Consider the following 21,678-nt stretch of genomic DNA (forward strand, 5'->3'; position numbering starts at 1 on the left):
GGTTTCAGGGTTCAAATCCACAACCTGTGAAAATATAATACAGGCCCTGGCAGAATACCTGATTCTTCTCATAACATTCCACAGTTGACTGTTAAGGCCTCAATGTTGTTGTTTTTACAGGTCGCCCCAGACCTCAGGCTTAGGTACACCGCCTACTTTTACCTTAGATGGACGCCTTTAAATCTGTTATGTACTCACTACAACATGGGTACATTTAGTTAATGTATTAATTCAGTTAATGTATTAATTCAGTAGACACTTTTATCCAAAGTGACATACAGAGGTGGATTTGAACCTGTGACCTCTTGATCTGTAGATAAAGATGCTCTAACCACTGAGCTGTACCCACCCCTGAGCAAATAAACGGGATTCAGCCCTTCACACGGCTGCCTCCGCAGTGAGGACCAAGGAGTCAAACATAACGAAGGGAGCCCAAAACAAACACTTCAAAAGACGCTTCTAGAAAAGATGCATGGAAGTCTAAAAACAACAGTTCCGTCCACAGATTAGCTGATGTTGCGGCACTTGTAAATCTCCCGATCCCTCTGGGAGGCAGAGACAACGTCTCTGGCGGTTCCTCCGCTGCCCCTCCCCTGGGTCCAGACCAGGACGCGTTCCCCTCGTCGTCAGAGGGATCTGGGATCCTTGCTGCCTTACTGATGGTGGTTCGAGGAGGCCGCACTGTCTTATGTAAGTCTGGCTGTCCTCTCCGTCTCCCCCACCTCCCACCCCCTGGAGAAAGAGAAACATCTGGAAGAGAGGAATCAGATTCACACAGAGCTGGACGAGACGGAAATGAGTCTCCAGAGTTAGTGTGCGTTGGGGAAGAAAATGACAGAGAGGGGGAGAAAGAGAGAGAAAAATGAGGAGGGGGAGAGACAGGGAGAATGGGAAAGATGAGAGGGAGGGAGGGATAGAGCAGAGAGAGAGAGAAGGGAGAGGGATAGAGAAAGAAGGAGAGAGATGCAGTGGTGTGCTGTCTGGTTGGCCTGGTCTTAGTGGCTCACACACAGCTCATTCTTAGAGAAAACACCAAAGACGTTCCAAACGGCCAGTAAGGGAAGCCAAGACAGGAAGTGACTTCCTGTGGGCCGGGGGAGCCAACCAATGAAGATGCGAAGAGGGTGGAGATGTTTTCATGCGGCGCAAAGACAGGATGTCCTACGCAATTGGGCAGATGAATTCATGGTGATGGACGTCAAGATGGGCCTCTATAGGTAATAAAACCTGTGTCAGTACAACAACACCTTTGGTATGTCACTATGTGTACAGTGTGTTACTGTACTCCGGGTTAGAGACTGGGTCTGTCGATGACACGTGGAGTCTGAGGTAGTCTCCATGGTGATAATGGTGCCAGGATTAACTGCCCTTCGACAGAATTAACTTCTGCTTCTGTTTAACGAAGGACGCTTAAAATAAAGCAGTGAGAGAAAAATTCTCTCAGTCTCTCAAAAAAAACATAGGAATAACACAGTACTTGTCTGCCGACACACACTACAATAAACCTCTCCAAACATTTGACCCCCATGTGATTTAACCGCACGGCCTTTCGTGAGAGAAATATTGTATTTACTGTGTAAGCAAACCTCTTGATATACTGTGGGGGCCCAGGGGCCCAGGAGCCCAGGAGCAGGCCCTGGCCAGCTGCCCCGGTGGAGCCTCTCACTAGCTGCTCTGCATATGGTTCAAGTTCAGGAGTCAGGCATGCTCTAGAAGGAATGCTCATCAAAATAAACTCTGCCAGAGCTCTTTGTCTGCAGCCGCAGCTAGGCTAGGAGGGAGAGGAGGAGGGGAGGATTGGGAGATGAGGGTGGGAGGGCAGGAGAGGGAGAGGAGATGAGGGGGAGGGCAGGAGAGGAGGGGGAGGAGAGGAGGGGGAGGAGAGGAGGTGGAGAGAGGAGAGGGCAGGAGAGGAGGTGGAGAGAGGAGAGGGCAGGAGAGGAGGGGGAGGAGAGGAGGTGGAGAGAGGAGAGGGCAGGAGAGGAGGTGGAGAGAGGAGAGGGCAGGAGAGGAGGGGGAGGAGAGGAGGTGGAGAGAGGAGAGGGCAGGAGAGGAGGGGGAGGAGAGGGCAGGAGAGGAGGGGGAGGAGAGGAGGTGGAGAGAGGAGAGGGCAGGAGTGTGTGTGTGCGTTGAGTCAAGCTGTGGGAAAGCTGAACAAACAGTGTTGTTCACTCAATCTATGACATGCTAGTGATAAACACTGGTGATGATAGGTAAGAACCAGAATCATCATGATGCTTCAATACAAGATGAATAACGTTCTCGTTGGCAGTAGTGCAAATACTGTCAATGTCGAGAGATTGGTTTGCGTTTTCCCCAAAAATGATGACAGATGTTAAAGTAGTAAAACTAGCAGACAATGAAGGAGTGTCCAATGTGCTGTAAAATGAAAGTAGTCGAGTCAAGGTTTGGACTGTGGTGGTAACGAGGAGTACTTGGAATATCTTGTGAAATATATTTCTATTGTTACTATCTGAGGTGTATCCTGTCAAACACTATGCCACTGTACTGCAGAGGCACAGAATTCACCTTCAGAGAGTAACCCAGACTACTCTTACAAAATAAAACCTTATCTCTAGAAGATAAGACTCAACCAATCGAGCCTAGAGACCTGCGTGTAACCAGTTTCCTTCGAGACAGAAAGGAACAACAGAGATGATTGTGTCCAATCAGTTGTACATTTGCAGCCGTCCGTCAGAACAGAACTCTTTTTTCTCTCCTCGTTTTCTCAAGATGGGAGAATGTGGTCATAGCAGGAGTCTGGATGGGAAACTGTGACATCATCCTTATGAAAATATCAGAGGAGCACTGTGGTGAGGGAGGGGGGGTGGGGCTGGACCATTGCAGTGGGTGTGTGCGAGTGTCGGCCAGTCAGGAGAGTATTTAAATATAGCCGGTTGACAGTAGTCAGTCTGTAGGAGAAGCAAGGTCTCATGAATGATGCCTCAACACCTCACAGTTTCAAAGTTCAAAGACTCCTTTAACTTTACGGTTTGGTCATGGTCAGTGTGCATGTTTGCACGCAACACTACGCAAGAAACATCTGTGCCCGAAATGAATGGTCCATTTATTACTTTTAGTTGACTTTATTATGCATTTAATATGTACTGAAGTCTGTAGTATGTACTCAAATTATGGTTGGACTGCATAAAATTCCATTTTCTTCCCAGCTGGACACCAAAGTACTTGTTAGTCTAGATAATAAAAACGTTCTTCACCCAACTTACTTGATGCAAAGATTAGAAATGTTCAAAATGGTTGAGGACAACCTCCTCCTTATTCTACATATTCTCTACCAGAGTGCACAAGCGTGACTGGACAGAATATTTGAGGTCTGGAGCAATTTTCTGTGAAAATAACAAGCCAAGCATATGGGGTCCAGATATAGAAGTTAGGCAAATGGACCCTGAAGTTGGAGCGTTTTGCTTGTTAGTTGCAGATTTACTGAGTTATCCTGTATTACATAATCCCTCTTCCCTGCCCTTACAATACAAACTCCCTTTTCCACCTAATCAAATGACAGCATACTGTCCAACATACTGTTCATACATGTTTAGGGAGGCAATGTTGCGAAAGTTCTTAAAACAGACCGATTGTGGCTTTTTCTAAGAATTCCAGAGATTACTTCACATTGCCAGAAGTTAAAAAAATTCACTGATTAGTGTTTCACACCTTTGAGAGACCATATGAGTAAGTATTGGGTGGTTCTGCACATGAATAAGCCATTAGAAAAGTGTGGATATCCATTTTCACATCCTGATATTCTCATCAAGGAAACGGATCAAAAAATAAATCCATTCATTTCCTTTTTTATAGACCTGTGGGTTTGGCACTCGTTCAAGCTCTGATGTTGAAGCCAGACCCCTACACCACAATAACAAAGAAAAAGCAAAAACAGGGTTTTTGTTTTATTTAATAAGCTGGTCATAAATTATCGCACGTAAAATATTCTTTTCAATAGTTTACAAAGTAGAGTCCAGGGCGTCTCGCTGGACAGGTCAGAGTCAGGTAAGTCTAGAGGGAGGGGTCAGCGGCCAGACTCCGCCTCCCACCGCTCACCATTCCAGCGTCCGGGCTGTGATTGGCCGGTCAGCAGGCGGGCAGCGTTGAGGACAGATGCGGATCTCAAGCGCACGCTGCAAAAACAACGATGGAATGTTGTGTGTGTCCGCTGAAGCGCATAGCGGAAATCAAACAGCAGAAGAAGAGGATGGGTCGGGCGCACGTCTCTAGAAAAAGGTTTGGAACGGGGACAGCACAGCATGCAGCGCTAAACCCAGAGAAGTAGCAGCATGTGATTGGTCCTCCTGAAGGGGGCGGGGCTACGCAGGGCTGAGACTGTGACTCAGCAGAGTAATAAGAGGGAGGAGCTTGTTCAAGGTGAGGACGACCGCTACGTCTAGAGGCTCCGTTTCAGCATTTCCTCAGATCTCACATCTTCTTCCTGCAACCCAAAGGTCAAAGGTCGACCAATGAGCAGGGAGAAAGGGTGGGGTTGTTATTTGGGCAGAGGCTACCTTGTTCCTCTGTGTGCCTTGTTCACTACAGTCAGTCTGGGGGGGGGGGGGGGTGTTAGGGGGGCAGGGCCTGGTTCCTACAGTCAGTCTGGGGGGGGGGGGGGGGGGGGTGTTAGGGGGGCAGGGCCTGGTTCCTACAGTCAGTCTGGGGGGGGGGGGGGGGGTGTTAGGGGGGCAGGGCCTGGTTCCTACAGTCAGTCTGGGGGGGGGGTGTTAGGGGGGCAGGGCCTGGTTCCTACAGTCAGTCTGGGGGGGGGGGGGGGGTGTTAGGGGGGCAGGGCCTGGTTCCTACAGTCAGTCTGGGGGGGGGGGGGGGGGGGGGTGTTAGGGGGGCAGGGCCTGGTTCCTACAGTCAGTCTGGGGGGGGGGGGGGGGTGTTAGGGGGGCAGGGCCTGGTTCCTACAGTCAGTCTGGGGGGGGGGTGTTAGGGGGGCAGGGCCTGGTTCCTACAGTCAGTCTGGGGGGGGGGGGGTGTTAGGGGGGCAGGGCCTGGTTCCTACAGTCAGTCTGGGGGGGGGGGGGCAGGGCCTGGTTCCTACAGTCAGTCTGGGGGGGGGGGGGGGTGTTAGGGGGGCAGGGCCTGGTTCCTACAGTCAGTCTGGGGGGGGGGGGGGGGTGTTAGGGGGGCAGGGCCTGGTTCCTACAGTCAGTCTGGGGGGGGGGGGGGGGTGTTAGGGGGGCAGGGCCTGGTTCCTACAGTCAGTCTGGGGGGGGGGGGGGGGGTGTTAGGGGGGCAGGGCCTGGTTCCTACAGTCAGTCTGGGGGGGGGGGGGGGGGGTGTTAGGGGGGCAGGGCCTGGTTCCTACAGTCAGTCTGGGGGGGGGGTGTTAGGGGGGCAGGGCCTGGTTCCTACAGTCAGTCTGGGGGGGGGGGGGGGGGTGTTAGGGGGGCAGGGCCTGGTTCCTACAGTCAGTCTGGGGGGGGGGGCAGGGCCTGGTTCCTACAGTCAGTCTGGGGTCTGGGGGGGCAGGGCCTGGTTCCTACAGTCAGTCTGGGGTCTGGGGGGGCAGGGCCTGGTTCCTACAGTCAGTCTGGGGTCTGGGGGGGCAGGGCCTGGTTCCTACACGGCTCCTCTCCTGGCTACTTGGACATCTGCTTCTGGATGTGCAGCAGGAACTCCTGGTAGGAGAAGGCCGTCTCCTGGTAGGAGAAGGCAGACTCCGCTCTGTCCTCCAGCAGGTGCTGGAAGAAGCTGGTGTTGGCTGAAGCCTCGTCCCTGAGAAACACGAAGAGGAAGAAGTAGAATATGAAGGAGATGACTTGGAAATGAGTTTATTTTGAATTACATTTAGTTTTTTTTTAAAGAACTTGGTTCCCCCTAGTCTTAAGGGCTGACCGGTGAGACCGGTGAGAAAAGCAGGTGTCTCTCCTCCATCACTGTCTCACCAAGGACACAGAGAGAGCAGTGAAGCCACCTCTAAAACACCAGTGTCTCTGTGTGTGTCTCTGTGTGTGTGTCTCTGTGTGTGTGTGTGTGTCTGTCTGTGTGTGTGTCTCTGTGTGTGTGTGTGTGTGTGTGTCTCTGTGTGTGTGTCTCTGTGTGTGTGTGTGTCTCTGTGTGTGTGTGTGTGTGTCTCTGTGTGTGTGTGTGTGTGTCTCTGTGTGTGTGTCTCTGTGTGTGTGTCTCTGTGTGTGTGTGTGTGTCTCTGTGTGTGTGTGTGTGTGTCTCTGTGTGTGTGTGTGTGTCTCTGTGTGTGTGTGTGTGTCTCTGTGTGTGTGTGTGTGTCTCTGCGTGTGTGTGTGTGTCTCTGCGTGTGTGTGTCTCTGCGTGTGTGTCTCTGTGTGTGTGTCTCTGTGTGTGTGTCTCTGTGTGTGTGTGTGTCTCTGTGTGACTGTGTGACTGCAAGACGGTATCCTACCTGGTCTGACTTACATAAGACACACACACACACCGACCTGTGTTCCTGTGTGAGGGAGAGTGGTCTCCCACTGTGACAACACACCCCTGTTTCCAGACGGCTCACTCAAACCCTACACTATACGAGGCCTTGAGCAGAGCTGTCTATCAATGGCCAGCATGTTTCTCTGTGTTTACATTAGACATACCATTCTGGCCTGCTCAGAGTCGTCGCTGCTTGGAACCCCTCACAAGACACAAACCAACACATTCACCCAGTGAGGGGGAACACGACACACACCAACACATTCACCCAGCGAGGGGAAACACGACACACACCAACACATTCACCCAGCGAGGGGGAACACGACACACACCAACACATTCACCCAGCGAGGGGAAACACGACACACCAACACATTCACCCAGCGAGGGGGAACACGACACACCAACACATTCACCCAGCGAGGGAGAACACGACACACCAACACATTCACCCAGCGAGAGGGCACCCGCCCTAGGAGTGGCGGACATCATCATCCTCATATTACCTTCAACCTCACAATCAACATACACCTTTGTGATAATGTGAAGTCAGCCAAAACTTTTTATGATATTTTATATGAGTCTTGAGATGTCTTATCAAGTAAGTAAGGAGTCAGTAAGAATCTGTAGATTTTATTTTACAACATACCTCTAAAATCTAATATGGAAATCTCGAACATCATTCCCTCCCCACCGAGTCTTAAAGACTTACTTCACTTCGTAGAGTCTGCAGCTCCAGTCAAATACTTACTTCAGCACGTAGAGTATGCAGCTGAAGGTTCTGCAATCCTGCAGCCAGGCCAGGAACGCACGCACCCTCGCAGACAGCAGAGTCTGCAGCTCTGGAATCTGAGTCTGGGATTCAGAACAGGAGGAGAGAGACGAGACACAGGTTCTGAGATCTAGTTTCCAGTACATTGTGTTGGGGGGGGGTGTATGCCAGACCTCCAGAGCAGGCTCTGGTCGGGTAGAGATCTTTACATGGTGTGGGAATGTAAAATATGTAGGTGGTTTCTTTTCTGGAAATATGAAATTGAGTGTGTAAACTAAACCCTGACCATCCCAAATCTTTGTGGGTGTTTTAACCCTCACTCACAGCTTGTTTTAACCCTCACTCTCAGTTTGTTTTACACCCACTGAGGCTAACAAACAAACCAGGAATGCAGTAAGTAAGCCCATCTGTCAGAACTGTAAGCAGGGGTATGCTAACTGGGAGAAGAGATAGTGTCACAAGCATTCTGGAATTTCATGTCACAAGCATTCTGGAATCTAGTCACAGAAGCAGAGTTCTGGGATAATGTTTGCACCAATGTTGTGTTGTGCAGTGAGGTGAGCTTGCGGTGAGTTTACCATGTTGGGAGGTATGGAAGCGTGGTTTGGACAGCCCAGAACATCCCGGATGAATATCTCATTACAGGTCTTCCCTATCCACAGGTACAACACCTGAGGAGCAGAACCACGTTAGTAAACATCCCCAGCCTGTCCCAACCCAGCCCCCTTCTCATCCTCCATCCTCTGTTGTGCTTTCTAGAATGCACATAGAGATGCACATGGAGAAAAGAGTCAGATAAATGAATCCGAATGTGAAACGTGAGTTGCAGGCGTGGAGGGCGAGGGCTGTGGAGGGCGAGGGCTGTGGAGGGCGAGGGCTGTGGAGGGCGAGGGCTGTGGAGGGCGAGGGCTGTGGAGGGCGAGGGCTGTGGAGGGCTGTGGAGGGCGAGGGCTGTGGAGGGCTGTGGAGGGCGAGGGCTGTGGAGGGCGAGGGCTGTGGAGGGCTGTGGAGGGCGAGGGCTGTGGAGGGCGAGGGCTGTGGAGGGCTGTGGAGGGCGAGGGCTGTGGAGGGCGAGGGCTGTGGAGGGCGAGGGCTGTGGAGGGCGAGGGCTGTGGAGGGCCGCACTCACGCTGCCACAGTCCATGAGGAAGGCTCCGCTCCTGGAGAGGTTCTGGGCCGTCAGGTGGAGGAGGTACGGCTGAGGGACCACCGTGTCGTTCAGGTGCAGCGCCCCCTGGTGGACAAGCAGGACACAGGCTGCAGGCGTTAGGGGCACTTGATAGGAGAGTTTAGCACAGTGGAGAATTTGACTGCAGCTCCGAGGAGGTCGCAAGTTCAAATCCCATTCAAATGTCGCCTCGGATCATTTGCATCTGCTAAATTCAGACATGACATCATGCTGGGTTCTGACTGCAGTGTGTTTTTACTGGCATGTGTGCCCGTGTTCCACATGTTGGTGCCACACACTGACAGGTTACTGTCCAGGACCCTGATGGTCTCTGGGGTGTGGTGGAGAGGCTGAAGAGGCTGAGAGGCTGTCGAGGCCGGGGTGTGTCCTCACCTGGTCTGAGATGGTGTCCAGGCGGTAGAGGTCAGGGTGGACCATGCGCATGATGTTCTGCAGGGGCTGGCTCTTAAACTCACACATGGAGAACACCCTCTCATCCAGACGAGTGCTGGTGCCTGTCCTCAGGGCTTTCTGTCAGGGGACAGACAGACAGGGGGGGGGGGGTTAGAGGGGTGTGTGTGTGTGTGGCTCCAGACCTGCTTGAGCAGGGCCAGGGTTAGAGGGGTGTGTGTGTGTGTGTGTGTGTGTGTGTGGCTCCAGACCTGCTTGAGCAGGGCCAGGGTTAGAGGGGTGTGTGTGTGTGTGTGTGTGTGTGTGTGTGTGTGTGTGGCTCCAGACCTGCTTGAGCAGGGTTAGGGTGTAGAGGGTTGGAGGTGTGTGTGTGTGTGTCTCCAGACCTGCTTGAGCTGGGTTAGGGTGTAGAGGGTTGGAGGTGTGTGTGTGTGTGTGTGTGTGTGTGTGGCTCCAGACCTGCTTGAGCAGGGCCAGGGTTAGAGGGGTGTGTGTGTGTGTGTGTGTCTCCAGACCTGCTTGAGCAGGGCCAGGGTGTAGAGAGGGAAGAGGCGCAGGGCGGCGGGGGCGATGAGCCCAGACTGCTGCATGTTGGACACAGTGTTCTTGTAGGCGCTCAGGGAGTCCACCACCGCGTTCAGCACCGCATCCCGGGCGTCTGACAGACTGGACGACACCGAGCGGTCGATGGCTGCACACACACACACACAGAAATACAAATATATCCTTTCACTAAGGCTTTTACATTGAGATGCAATAGCTGCACACAGACAGCAGAGAACAGACATCAATGAAAGGGTCACGAGAAAAAAAAATCTATACTTTCCCATACATGCAAAGGTATTCATTTTCACTACTCATTGATTCAGCCAATCAAATCTTATTTCTGTAACCCTGCCTTTCACCCAGGCAGGTTCAGAGAGGGCTGTGGTTCAGTGAGGGCTGTGGTTCAGAGAGGGCTGTGGTCTGGTGTTAGAGACAGTGGTCTCACCCATGTTGGCCAGCAGGCAGGTGATGGCCTGGACGTCTGCCCCAGCGTACACATCGCTCAGCTGGCTGACCACCGGCAGGCACAGGGTGTGGACCCGGATACGCCTCTTCCCTGGAGGCAAACAGTGAAGGGGAGGTTACGTTTCATTCTTTTAGCAGTTGCTTTTATCGTTTAAGCCCAGGGGAGAGGAGGTGGACCAGGGGAGAGGAGATGGACCAGTGGAGCCCAGGGGAGAGGAGGTGGACCAGGGGAGAGGAGGTGGACCAGGGGAGCCCAGGAGAGAGGAGGTGGACCAGGGGAGAGGAGGTGGACCAGGGGAGAGGAGGTGGACCAGGGGAGAGGAGGTGGACCAGGGGAGAGGAGGTGGACCAGGGGAGAGGAGGTGGGCCAGGGGAGAGGAGGTGGACCAGGGGAGAGGAGGTGGGCCAGGGGAGAGGAGGTGGACCAGGGGAGAGGAGGTGGGCCAGGGGAGAGGAGGTGGACCAGGGGAGAGGAGGTGGACCAGGGGAGAGGAGGTGGACCAGGGGAGAGGAGGTGGGCCAGGGGAGAGGAGGTGGACCAGGGGAGAGGAGGTGGACCAGGGGAGAGGAGGTGGACCAGGGGAGAGGAGGTGGACCAGGGGAGAGGAGGTGGACCAGGGGAGAGGAGGTGGACCAGGGGAGAGGAGGTGGACCAGGGGAGAGGAGGTGGGCCAGGGGAGTCCAGGTGTGGTACCTTTACTGGAGGTGTAGAGCAGGGCAGCCTGGAAGCAGGCCAGAGAGGTGTCCGCTAGGCTCTCCTCGATGGACATCTGGACAGCGAAGGCCGAGTCTGGGTTCACGTTGGCCAGGGACAGCAGGTCAGTGGAACGGACAAAGAAGTTCCCGTGGAACGTGTGGATGGACAGCCCTGCAGAGCAACCACCACACACACGCTGTTACTAACAACAACAACAGAGGAATTAGAATTCAGAATACCATGAAAAATCCATTTGAATTTAGAATGTTTAGAAACAACTTCAATGACAATCCAATTTGGAATACAATGGATTCCTTTCATTTATCTAGAAGCTATATCAAAGCAACGGTTGCTTTAGAGGCACGCGTGTGTTTACCTTTGTGGGTGTGTGTGTGTGTTTACCTTTGGTGCAGCGTATTCTCATGACAGCCTCGAAGCCGATCTTCCTGGTGAGGTATCTCTCCAGATCCTTCTGGAACTTCTCCCGCTGGGGCGCGTTGTGGAGGTGGTGGAAGGAGGGGTAGTAGAAGACACTTCCTGCTGAGTACTTGGACACGCAGGCTGGACGGGACAGGAGACCAGGGGGGTTTTGGTCAAACAGTTTGAGACCCTTCAGTGTGTCTAGACGGATTTACCAGAACTGTTCTACTAGGGTTTGAGAGGGATTTGATAACATCCACTCTCTCAAGCCTCGACATATTTGTGAAATAAGGTGCATATTGACAGTGTCGCAGTGCATATTTAGACAGTGTTCCTGTGCCTATAGACAGTGTTGAAAGACTTCTAGTTAGTGTTGCAGTACATATAGACAGTGACCCTGTGACATGTACACAGAGCTGCATGGTGTTACCTAGGGAGGCCAGGTCAGCATACTGACTGCTGAGCAGGAAGAGATCCACTCCGATCTGCTGGCCAGAGCAGTCCAGTGCCAGCTTCTTGTAGAAGTCTGTGGCCGGGCCCAGGTGCTGAACATTCTGGAAACACAAACACAAATCCCTCCTGTCACACAGCATGTTCAGCTGGTTTACTGTTGTTAAGGCATGTAGGATATGGGTGGAGAACATGTGACTGCAAATCAGAGGTCGTGGTTCAAATCCCCCCCCTGCCCATTTTTTTTCTGCCGTCTGCTAAACATATAAACTGTTATTCCATGATTATTTGATAGTGTAACAGTATATGCGTGTGGTGAGTCACATATGCCTTCATGCAGAGGCCTGTTCAGCCCCTACACCAGCAGTTCAAAACCTTCGATACTTTGCGGCCCACTTGCATAGCTCACATATTCTTGCGGCCCCCCCAACACATCCGTTCACTTCATTTGGGCTTATCACACGTTTAACACCACTACGAGAGCCCAACAGCTCGCTTTCACGGCTACATTTATTCCAGAGATCAAAGAAGTGTCCATCAGAGCCACAGTAAGCATACGTTTGGAAAGGTTGATTTTATAAAAAGCAACAAAAAAAGCTTTTGTGTCGTGTTGGTGTGTGTGGAAAAAAAAAAAGGTTAAAGGTTTTCCAAATATTTGCGAAAATAAAAGAATTCTGGAAAAAAAGTTTGGAAATGGTGAAAATATATTTTCGGTAAAACATAATATGTTGAGGCAGAGGTAATAATAATAATAATGTATTTATTTAGCAGATGCCTTCATCCAAATCGACGTATGTGGGGGATTTAAACCTGCAACCTGTTGATCTGGAGTCAAAAGCTCTAACCACTGAGCTCCACCAAATCCCTTGGAGCTCCCCCGTACCTTGGTGCTGATCCTCTGGTTGGGGTCCTCTCTGGACTGCAGCAGCCCTGCGCCCAGGGTGGGGAGCTGGGTCTGGAACACGGACACACGCCCCCCGGTGGGGGACATGAGCTTGAAGGCAGCCTGCAGGACCGGTCCCAGGGCGCTGTGGGTCTCCCTGGTGGAGCTGAACATGGAGGGCAGCGAGCTTAACAGGTCTCTCACCAGCTGGGGGAGGGAGGAGGAAGGGGTGGGGGGAGGAGGAAGGGGTGGGGGGAGGAGGAAGGAGAGGAGGAGAGGAGAAAAATGAGGGGGAATGACGAACATGACTGAATTGGGAAGAGAGAGGTGTTCTACCCCCGTCTTCACTGTCATTATTTGGATCAAGTCGGACCAATCAAGCTGGACCAATCAAGCTGGACCAAACACTGATGACCCTCCCCCCAAAGCTGGGACGTTTCATACGACTTCGAAACCAAAATGGACTCGCCCATTTCATCAACAAACTGGGACCAGAGGTGAGGCGTGAAGGAGGGCAGATGTTTACCTCCATGCTCTCCTTCAGGTTAACCAGCAGGCTGTCGTGAGAGGGGATGAACACGTCTGAAATAACACAACAGACACCATTATTAAACATCTGGCAGCTGGAGAAACTTCTAGAGAATTTCACTGGAGGTCCATCCAGCTGTTCTCTATATAACATTCCTTGTTATATAACTACTTTCTGCTATTCTAAAAGTAAATATCGATCTCATATAAGTTTTTTTGGTGAAATGCGATAAGGTAAGCCACAGTCTCTTAAACTGAGGTCCTGGTTGGTCCATCGTGAAGGGCAACAGTAAGTCAGGTGGGTCTGTATTGAATATGAACAAATAGAACAAACATTCTGGTACACATGAACATAAACACACATGGGTGCAGCTCAGTGGCTAGAATATCTGCCTGCATATCAAGAGGTACCAGGTTCAAATCCCCACCTGTAGGACGTTTTGGATAAAAGCATCTGCGAAAAGAAAACATTATCATTAGAAATGTATTTGATCATACAAGCACCTACCGTCGATGTCAGAGACCACCAGCATCTGGGGCTGGGACAGGCCCTCCTGGAGGTTGTAGAAGTGGATGGTGCTGTCAAAGCTCAGGAAGCCCACTTTGGTGCGCGTGTCTCCGGGCAACCTGTCACACAACAGCCCCCCCCCCCCCATACCCCGGAGAGTTAGCATAGCCTCCAGCTAGCACACACTGTATGCCGAGTGTGTGTGAGCACATGTTTGTGTGCGTGTCGGCGGGTGAATGAGTGTGTGTTTGTGGGGGTGAAACAGTGAGTGAGTAAGTGAGTGAGTGGGTGAGGGATTGAAAAAAGAAAAAAAAAAGAATCAGGATATAGATTTCATGGAAATGTGGGAGTTAAGTGGGAGACTGTGTGCAGGCTGATATTCTCCAGACATCATCCCAGCCTCCGAGCTAGTCAGGTCTGCTTACGACTAAGAGCATGACGACTAAAACATGGCCACAAAGGGATGATGGTCCCGAAAAGTCTGTTTTTACCATTAAGCTCTATTTTAGAGTTTGCATTTGCAGTAGCTTTGTGAATCGCAGGGTTTCGGTGGAGGAGTTAGGCTCTTACTTGTCCAGGTTTTCCAGAAGCGAATCACAGAAGACCTTCAGGTAGCCTGACTCCACTGCATTATGGGACACGTCCAGCACAAAGAGATATACAGCTGGCTGGGGGGGTCGGAGCTGAGACACACACACGCACGCACATGCACACATATATGTATTTCCCAGAAAAACCAGCTTACAATAACTCAACAATTGCCCTAGAGAGGAAAACACTGACATCTGTTGCTGTCGTTAGTGGTGTTGTGCACCACACTGCCCTCTAGTGGCCTAAAGACAAACAGCCCCTCACCATGTAGTCTGAAGAGGCTATGAACTCCACCGTGGAGTTCTGCACCTCCGGCCTCTTGTGTGGTTCTCCGTAGGAGCGGGTGACGGGGTTGTACATGAACTCATCTGGGACTGAGAGGGCCACAGGGGACAGAAGACGTCATGCAAATCTCCAGTTCAGGTTACAAGTTTTTTAGGTTTCAGAAGTTGCATTACAACGTCCTACTCCTCTACTCTACCACCCCCCTCCTCTGCCCCGCCCTCACCCTACTACTACTAGTCCTCTACAACCCCTCCCCCCCTCACCATCGTTGACACGGTAACAGAGGTTACACTTCCACCTCCGCTGGTCCAGGAAGGAGACGAAGGGGTTGATGTAGGTCCTGCAGGAACGGCAGCGCACAATGGTGTTGGACGTGATGACGGGCAGCTGCTGTAGACGGGGAGGAGGAGGAGGAGGAAGAGGGGGAGGAGGAAGAGGAGGAGGGGGAGGAGGAAGAGGAGGGGGACGGGGAGGAGGAGGAGGGGAGGGGGGGAGGAAGAGGAGCAGGAGGAGGGGGAGGAGGAAGAGGAAGAGGAGGAGGAAGAAGAGGAGGAAGAGGAGGAGGAAGAGGGGGAGGAGGAAGAGGAGGGCAGAAATATGTTCAGGAACAGACAAAAATAAGTAAATTCTTCTGATGAACACAGCTTGTTCGTGGTTTTACCAACTCCCTGCACCTGTGACCTGCATCACATCTACATCTCCACCACAACTGTAGCAGTCAGACAACCATGTCTCTGGTCTGTCTGACTGCTCTGTGTCAACGTCAGCTTCAGCTGTTCTCCCCACATGTACAACATGCACTCAGCCTTCTCCACCCTCCAGTGGAGTGCTCCACCTCTCGTATAAACACACTTGTCTGCACCTCACCCCCTGCTCCCCTGCTCTCCTCAACACCTCCCACAAACGCAGGGATAATGGCCTCTACTTCGGCATGGCTAGGACACATCACCACTGAAAGCTCCATTCACTCCCAGCAGCCCTGGAGGAGCTCTCTGCTGTGCTTGCTGAACGGTGACGTAACCAGCTCTAACCGGACTGTCGGGACTGTCAGCTCTGGTTCCCATTCAAGACTGCAGGTCACATTCAGAGTTGTTATTATGTAACTCAGTGTGATGCTGAGTAAAGGTCAGGATGGAGGCCGTATAGAGGCCAGGGTGGAGGCCGTACAGAGGCCAAGCTGGACGCTGTGTGGATGCCGTGTAGAGGCCAGGCTGGAGGCTGTGTGGAGGCCGTATAGAGGCCAGGCTGGAGGCTGTGTGGAGGCCGTATAGAGGCCAGGCTGGAGGCTGTGTGGAGGCTGTATAGAGGCCAGGCTGGAGGCTGTGTGGAGGCCGTATAGAGGCCAGGCTGGACGCTGTGCTGTACCTGCAGGTCTCTGAAGGGGTGCAGCAGCAGCCCCAGGGGCAGTCTGGCCTTGGTGAGCAGGGCCTGGGTCTGGGGCACGCTGGTCAGGGTGCACCTGAACGTCCTGGGGAGCACACACACACACAGTAAGCATTATGTCATCAGTGCATCTATACACCATTACATTTAGATGTTTCTGTATTAGAATAGTTGTTGAGTGAGCATGCAAGCAGACTCACAGACACACACACACACACACAGACGGACGTACTGGGGGCTGCAGTTGGCCTTCCTCAGGTCGGAGCTGAGGTTGGGCTCTGGGGCCTCCAGGGGCCGGGGGGGCAGCAGGCTCCTCTCCTGCAGCAGGTTGACGGGCATCAGGGCCTCCATCTCCAGCTCTGGGACCCCACTCAGCCCCCCCAGCGCCTCCGACAGCTGAGACAGGTTAGGGAAGGCAGGCTGGGGGAGGAGGGGAGAGGGCTAGTTACCTCAAGGACACATCGTGTGCATGAGGGGCCTAGTCTAGTCTCCTACCTGGGAGTACTCGTAGCCAGGGTTGTAGCCCCCATGGGAGGGGGAGGAGTCTGGGGCTGGTGCTTGCTGATAGGCTGACTGCATGCTGGGGTAGCCGTAGCCGTAGGGCGGGGGATGGCTGGCCATGTCACTGGAGGGAACCATGGAGGAGTCTGGGAAGGGAGGGAGGGGGGAGAAGAAAGGGGTGGGGGAGAGACAGGAGGGAGGAGAGAGGATATGGGGGGGGGAGAAAGAGAGGGGTGGAGGGGAGAAAGGGGGAGAGAGAGAGAAGGAGGGGAGAACCGAACAGAAGAGAGAAAATTCTAGAACGTCAGTGCCTGAGTGGGCTGAAGCAGGCTGTGCTGATGTGTTGGGGAGAGTGTGTTCCTCACCTGGGTAACTACCCCCCTCCAGGCACTCATAGCTGGCCGGCCCCGGGGAGGCACTGCCTGTGGTGGAGGAAGATGTGTCACCGCCTGACAGAGGAGACAAGAAGGAAGGAAACCACACAAATAAGTGAAAAATGAAATGGTTATGTTGTCTCAGTACCTTGAACAGACCCAGTATATCTGCAGAGGGTTAGACAGAGTATGGAATGCTAGATGAGACGGTAAACACACAACAGGATGCATTTAGCAATTAGCAGGTGAAATGGTGCTGAAAGGAATCCACCCAAGTGGGCAGGAAGAGGAATAACAAAGTTCTCCAGCCTCTGCGAGTCAACCCTTCCCCTGCGCTCCCGAGTTTCAGGACAAACAGAGAGGAGGTCGCGAGGTCAACAAACTCCACCGGGGCTTTTAAGCTTCACACACTTAACTTGTCGTCTCTCGTCTTTCCCCTCACGGCCTCACAGGGGGCCTGACAACAACTCGCACTCCCACAATCCCACAATCCCACGTCAGCCCGTCCCGGGATGGTGGGGGAGGAGGGATCTGGGATGACAGCGGATGAAGGAAGGGTGTAAGGCCCAAATTAATCCTATTGGCCAAATGGAGGACTGTGCTGGTGAACTAAGATAGCCCAGGCTAAGTGCTCGTTGAAACACATCCAATTAGCCCAGGCTAAATCTGCCCCGGCGTGAGGAGAGGAGCTCTGGGGAGAAGCCCTGCCTGAAAGGAAGAACCAGTCAAGACTCTACACCGTCTCCTCCTGAATCTGACACCACACAAACCTCGAATACCTTCAGAACTGTCTTTAACGCTAAAAGGAAGTTTCGATTTCCCTAGACTAAAAGAACAGGAACACCTCTACCGGTAGGACAGCATCGACAAATACAATTATACTGTATGACAAGCAGAGAGAACCGGCATCCACTACAGGTTCCTTAAAGGAGGGAATAAACATGAAATCGAAGAACGCTTGTGGGTTGGAGTTGGAGGCAGCAACACCTTAGCCACAGTGCTAATGAGAGCTAGCTCAGCCAGGCCAGCTTCCTGGTCCCACAGCAGAGACCCAGGGCCCAGAGACGCCCTGGCGGACTGGGGAGAGGCTATATATAAAAAGCTGTTAACCTCCAGTCAATTACACAGCTCCTCAGGGCGGGGCAGTGCGTGTCTCTGGGGAGAAACTTCAACACCTCCCTAGAACTGGGACACTATGAGGAGAGATGCTGTGCAGGATTTGACACGTAGCAGCAGCATGGTTTTAAAGGTGAAAAGTGAACGATTTTATGTTTAGTCCACACAACCTTGTCCAGTGTATCTAATGGGGAAACAAAGGGAAATTGAGTCCTTATGGAAATTTGTTTCGTGTTTTTTTGTTGAATATTTAATGTGTTGAAGTCAGAGATACAGCAGAGCAGCGTAATGTTACCCAAAACGTCCTCTGACACAGGCGACGCTGCGAGGAGGCATCCTTCCTGCCTGCACCCTGCCAGAGCAACATGACTTCCTGCAGAGCAGAGGCCTTCTGGGTTAGATGCCAGACAGAAAGCAGAGCAGGCTCACAGTCTGTACGCCAACGACACATTCTGGAACATCAACTGAATTCTAAAAGAAATAGTATGAGCCACAGTGTGTGGTTATATGTCAAGTGAAAATTGTGCGATTTACCCCCTTATTTGGACTCTTCTGCACAGAAAGTTGATGGTTAGAGTTGAGGGAAGGCATGGGGTTGAGATGGCCGGGGGGGGGGGGGGGGGGGGGGCGGCCGGGGGGGAAAGTGAATTTGGAGATGGATTGTTTGCTTTAGGAAGGGAAGGCGAGGTGGAGGGGGGAGGAGACAGTACAGTGAATGAGGGGAGGAGGGAGAGTACAGTGGAGGGAGGGAGGAGACAGTGCAGTGAAGGGGGAGGGGTGGGTATGGATGGGTAATAAAATCAGAGCAAAGCAGACCTGCTTCCTCATCCTCATCCTCATCCTCCTCTTCCTCGGAGCTGGATGACGAGGGTACTGGGGCGGCGGGGGCAGGGGGGGCTGCAGAGCCACTATTAGCTACATATCCGTACTGCATGCCTGTGGGAGGGGGGGGGGGGTCAAAACAGAACCATCAGCTGTGGAAGGGAATGGGGGGGTGGGGCATTGTAAGGGAGCGCCCACGACATGTGACTGCGTTTGTGTTTGAGAAACTGTTGTACAACCGTCATCCACGAAAAGCATCTGCTAAATGAATAAAAACGTTGTAGATGTGTCATGGTGTGTGTGTGCGGGAGAGAAGGCTGGTTCTTCTGAGGCGCTGCCAGGTGTCAGCTTCAGACCCCGTAACACTAAGCAGCGAAGAACAGGAAGAAACCTACAACTGAGGTTTCTAAAACCAGCAAGCACTCGACGGATCACGCTGCACTAGAAAACGAGGACGTTAGCAAACTCCCTCTCTGTCGGAGCAGAGGCCCATACCGAGCTCTTCTGGGAGAATTCAAAAAGATAATCACATCTGACATTTTATCCATTTAGCAGTTTGCTTTCATCCGAAGCAACTTAAAAATACAGCGTATAGAAAACACAGCAGGGAACATGCTCTCGGCTCCCGTCCAATGGCAGTCCACCCCTGGCGACTTCAGCCAATGGAAAAAGCTGTTTGAGGGACACACTGTGTGCCTGTCTCTGGTACCTGGCTGGTGTCCGGGGGACGAGTGGACCGAGGCAGCGGGGGTCCCTGAGGGGGTCCCGTCTGCGTCCGACAGCCCAGCTGGGACTCGTCCGTAGGGGTCACGAGATCCTGGGACTTGGCCTGGCTGGTCGTAGTGTTGGAGGACTGGGGCCTGGCCTGGTCGGTCGTAGTGTTGGAGGACTGGGGCCTGGCCTGGTCGGTCGTAGTGTTGGAGGACTGGGGCCTGGCCTGCGACAAATAACCAGGGGGCTTATTTCATTGTACTTTGTTTGTTTAGCAGATACTTGTATACAGTGGTACATGACTAGATTGACCTCACAACTCATTCCAACAAAAGATCCATCAGAAAGAATACAGCCTCCTGTCCTACCTGCACTTCCCTGGCCGTTCACTGTGGGCGGAAGGCCTGGAGGAGCCATGCCGTACCCAGGATGCACCGCTGCCGGGGACCCCAGCTGGCTGGTACCATTTCCAGGAGGATACTGGTGCAAGGGAGCCCCCATCAGGTTTGGAACGGGTCTCGTGGAGGAGGTGGCGAGCGAGGAGCGTAGCGTCCCATACTGGCTGCTGCCCGGTGCGGATGGGTAGGAGACTATGGGGTAGAGGGGGGTGCCAGGCCCACTTGGTGGTGCCGACACCAGGTTTGTCTGTTGAGGGTGGTGCTGTGAGTGGGGAGTGTGATACTGCTGTCCGTAGTAACCTGCTGAGGTGCCGTAAGGGACTGGCTGCTGGAATGGCTGTGGATGGTGGGGATTTGATGGGGAACTGGGTGTAGGGTGGAGGGAAGCTTGGGGTGGCCCAAATGCAGTGGGGGCTACACTGGAGACAGCAGCGGGGTGGGGGGGTTGCTGGTGGCTGTTGTGGTAGTAGTTAGCACTGTGGTCATTGTTCGTGATTGTCGCTTTGTTAGGGGCAGGGGCACACTGTGCTGGAATGGTGGAGTGGCCTTGCTGTTGAGGTGTGTCTCCATAATAGCCTGGATAGCCAGGATATGTGGAGGGGTAGTTCTGTTCTGAACCTGGAAAAAAAGGGATACAGTTGTATTCAGCAGGTCGCAACGTTGGTCAAGGGAGCGACGCATATCTAAAGCTTTAAACTGTCATGGCTAATCAAAGTTAACTAACGGTCCATGATTACGCCTTCTACAGCTGACACTGTTCTAGATGTCAAACTTTGATAAAGTTAACATACTAAGCTATCGCTTCCAAGAAATATTATAATTTTAAAACGTAAAGGTTGCTAGGTAGGCTAATTGGCTTGTAAACACACTAACGTAGCCGACAGAACGCAGTTAAGCCAACCTTCCCAATCCCCAGTCACTAACGTCAGCTAGCTAGCACTACAGTAGCTAAACTGGCTAGTTTGACAGCTGCATTGATTACTCTGACTTGCTACAGCTAGCAAGGTGTTATAAAATGTGCACATTCGGCTAGCTTTCCAATTCCACAATGATCAACTACTATTAATGATCTCGCCATAATCTGTCGCGTCTGTCACGTTTCCCTTGGTTTGAGTCACTACTAGCAAAAGCTTTACTAACCGGCACTGCGGGTGAGTTTAGCTAGCTATACAGCTAGATACGCTACAGCGCCATAGGGTTAGACTAGCTAGCTAGCTAGCCACTTAGAATACTGCTGCTGACTGCACAAACACCTGCAAGTTATATTTTATGACATAAGTCAAGTAAAATGTATGACTAGTTACACTTGACCTTAAAGTCTAGAGAAACTGTTTCACATGAACAGGTTGGGAACCAGATAAACGGCAGCTTCAAGGCTATACGCTAATCTTGTACAGCCTAGCTTATCTCCGCGGCCTGTTTTACCATTCTGATAAGGGGATGCTGCTCCACCATTCGGCGTTGAGTTTAAGCTGTAACCAACAGATGTGTTCAGGTTTGTAAACCCCGGTGCAGACATCGCTGAGTCCTCCTGTCCTCACGAACACAACTGTACAAGGTTACTAAAACTCATCAGATGTTGTCACCCAAGTTGTAGTATATTCCAAGGTGCTGACTGGCAGTTTTCGTCCCTGATGGTGACCGTTCGTGAGCCCCTGCCACCCTACGACGATGAGCTTCTTTCCCAGTGATGATGCGATTATCTGGTACCGTTTCTATGCGACTAGCAATTACTAGTTACAAGTCAAAGGCGCCATCTAGTGCAGCGAATAGGCACTTCCTCTGGGTCTGTCCTATAAATAAAGACGGTTTTTATGAAAACATCCATTAATTGAGAGGCCCTAAGGCCAGTTCATATTGCCCCAACACCAAATATTCGAACTATTTGTGTAGGGTTTAAAATGTTTGGAATGATAGGCTAACCGTCATTTTCACACTGCTCCAACAGACGCCAACAGTCATATCACCCCACTCTACTGTTGGTGTTTGTTTGGAAAGTGTGAACTGCTTCAAAAACATAAGGTACAAAAAGTAGGACACAAATATGTGGCAACCTCACTACACTGCAGTTCATAAGACTTTCTAGACAATCTAACTTTAAGACAATCTATACTCCAAGGTGAAGTTCACCAACAGCAGAATAAGGTGAGAGAATTAATTTAATGATTACAGATTACAGTTGTTTAGTACCATCTTTTCCACGAGGGATTGACACAGTTGCCCATTTATCATATCATATTTATCTAATAT

General features: G+C 52.0%; 1 protein-coding gene across 3 annotated transcripts; it reads right to left on the reverse strand.

Annotated features, from left to right (window-relative positions):
- Positions 1–4,956: 4,956 nt before the first annotated feature.
- Positions 4,957–21,157, reverse strand: sec24b (SEC24 homolog B, COPII coat complex component). Of its 3 annotated transcripts, XM_062476440.1 has the most exons (25): positions 20,854–21,157; positions 19,399–20,046; positions 19,029–19,256; positions 18,314–18,433; positions 16,373–16,456; positions 16,002–16,153; positions 15,739–15,926; positions 15,489–15,591; positions 14,387–14,513; positions 14,103–14,212; positions 13,818–13,930; positions 13,248–13,366; positions 12,738–12,793; positions 12,212–12,418; positions 11,309–11,432; positions 10,861–11,019; positions 10,456–10,629; positions 9,742–9,852; positions 9,266–9,441; positions 8,733–8,870; positions 8,301–8,405; positions 7,750–7,842; positions 7,151–7,254; positions 5,571–5,733; positions 4,957–5,006 (listed from the first exon to the last, which is right to left on the reverse strand). In XM_062476440.1, the coding sequence occupies exons 1-24, from the start codon at positions 20,945–20,947 to the stop codon at positions 5,598–5,600; spliced, it is 3,669 nt and encodes a 1,222-aa protein (XP_062332424.1). In that variant the 5' UTR covers positions 20,948–21,157; the 3' UTR covers positions 4,957–5,006; positions 5,571–5,597. The 3 variants fall into 3 exon arrangements, with proteins under 3 accessions (XP_062332424.1, XP_062332423.1, XP_062332425.1); XM_062476439.1 differs by lacking the exon at positions 4,957–5,006 and having other exon boundaries at positions 5,443–5,733; XM_062476441.1 differs by lacking the exons at positions 4,957–5,006; positions 18,314–18,433 and having other exon boundaries at positions 5,443–5,733.
- Positions 21,158–21,678: the final 521 nt, after the last annotated feature.

The sequence above is a fragment of the Osmerus eperlanus genome, chromosome 13 (genome assembly GCF_963692335.1).
Source record: "Osmerus eperlanus chromosome 13, fOsmEpe2.1, whole genome shotgun sequence".
Classification (NCBI taxonomy): domain Eukaryota; kingdom Metazoa; phylum Chordata; class Actinopteri; order Osmeriformes; family Osmeridae; genus Osmerus; species Osmerus eperlanus.

Excerpts from the sequence above, each read along its gene's own strand:
- sec24b (XM_062476440.1), bottom strand. The coding sequence starts at position 20,947 with ATGTCTGCACCGGGGTTTACAAACCTGAACACATCTGTTGGTTACAGC. Across the intron at positions 13,367-13,817 it reads CTTCTGGAAAACCTGGACAA|GTTGCCCGGAGACACGCGCA; the intron begins GTAAGAGCCTAA and ends GTTGTGTGACAG. Across the intron at positions 5,734-7,150 it reads TGCATACTCTACGTGCTGAA|GGACGAGGCTTCAGCCAACA; the intron begins GTAAGTATTTGA and ends CGTGTTTCTCAG.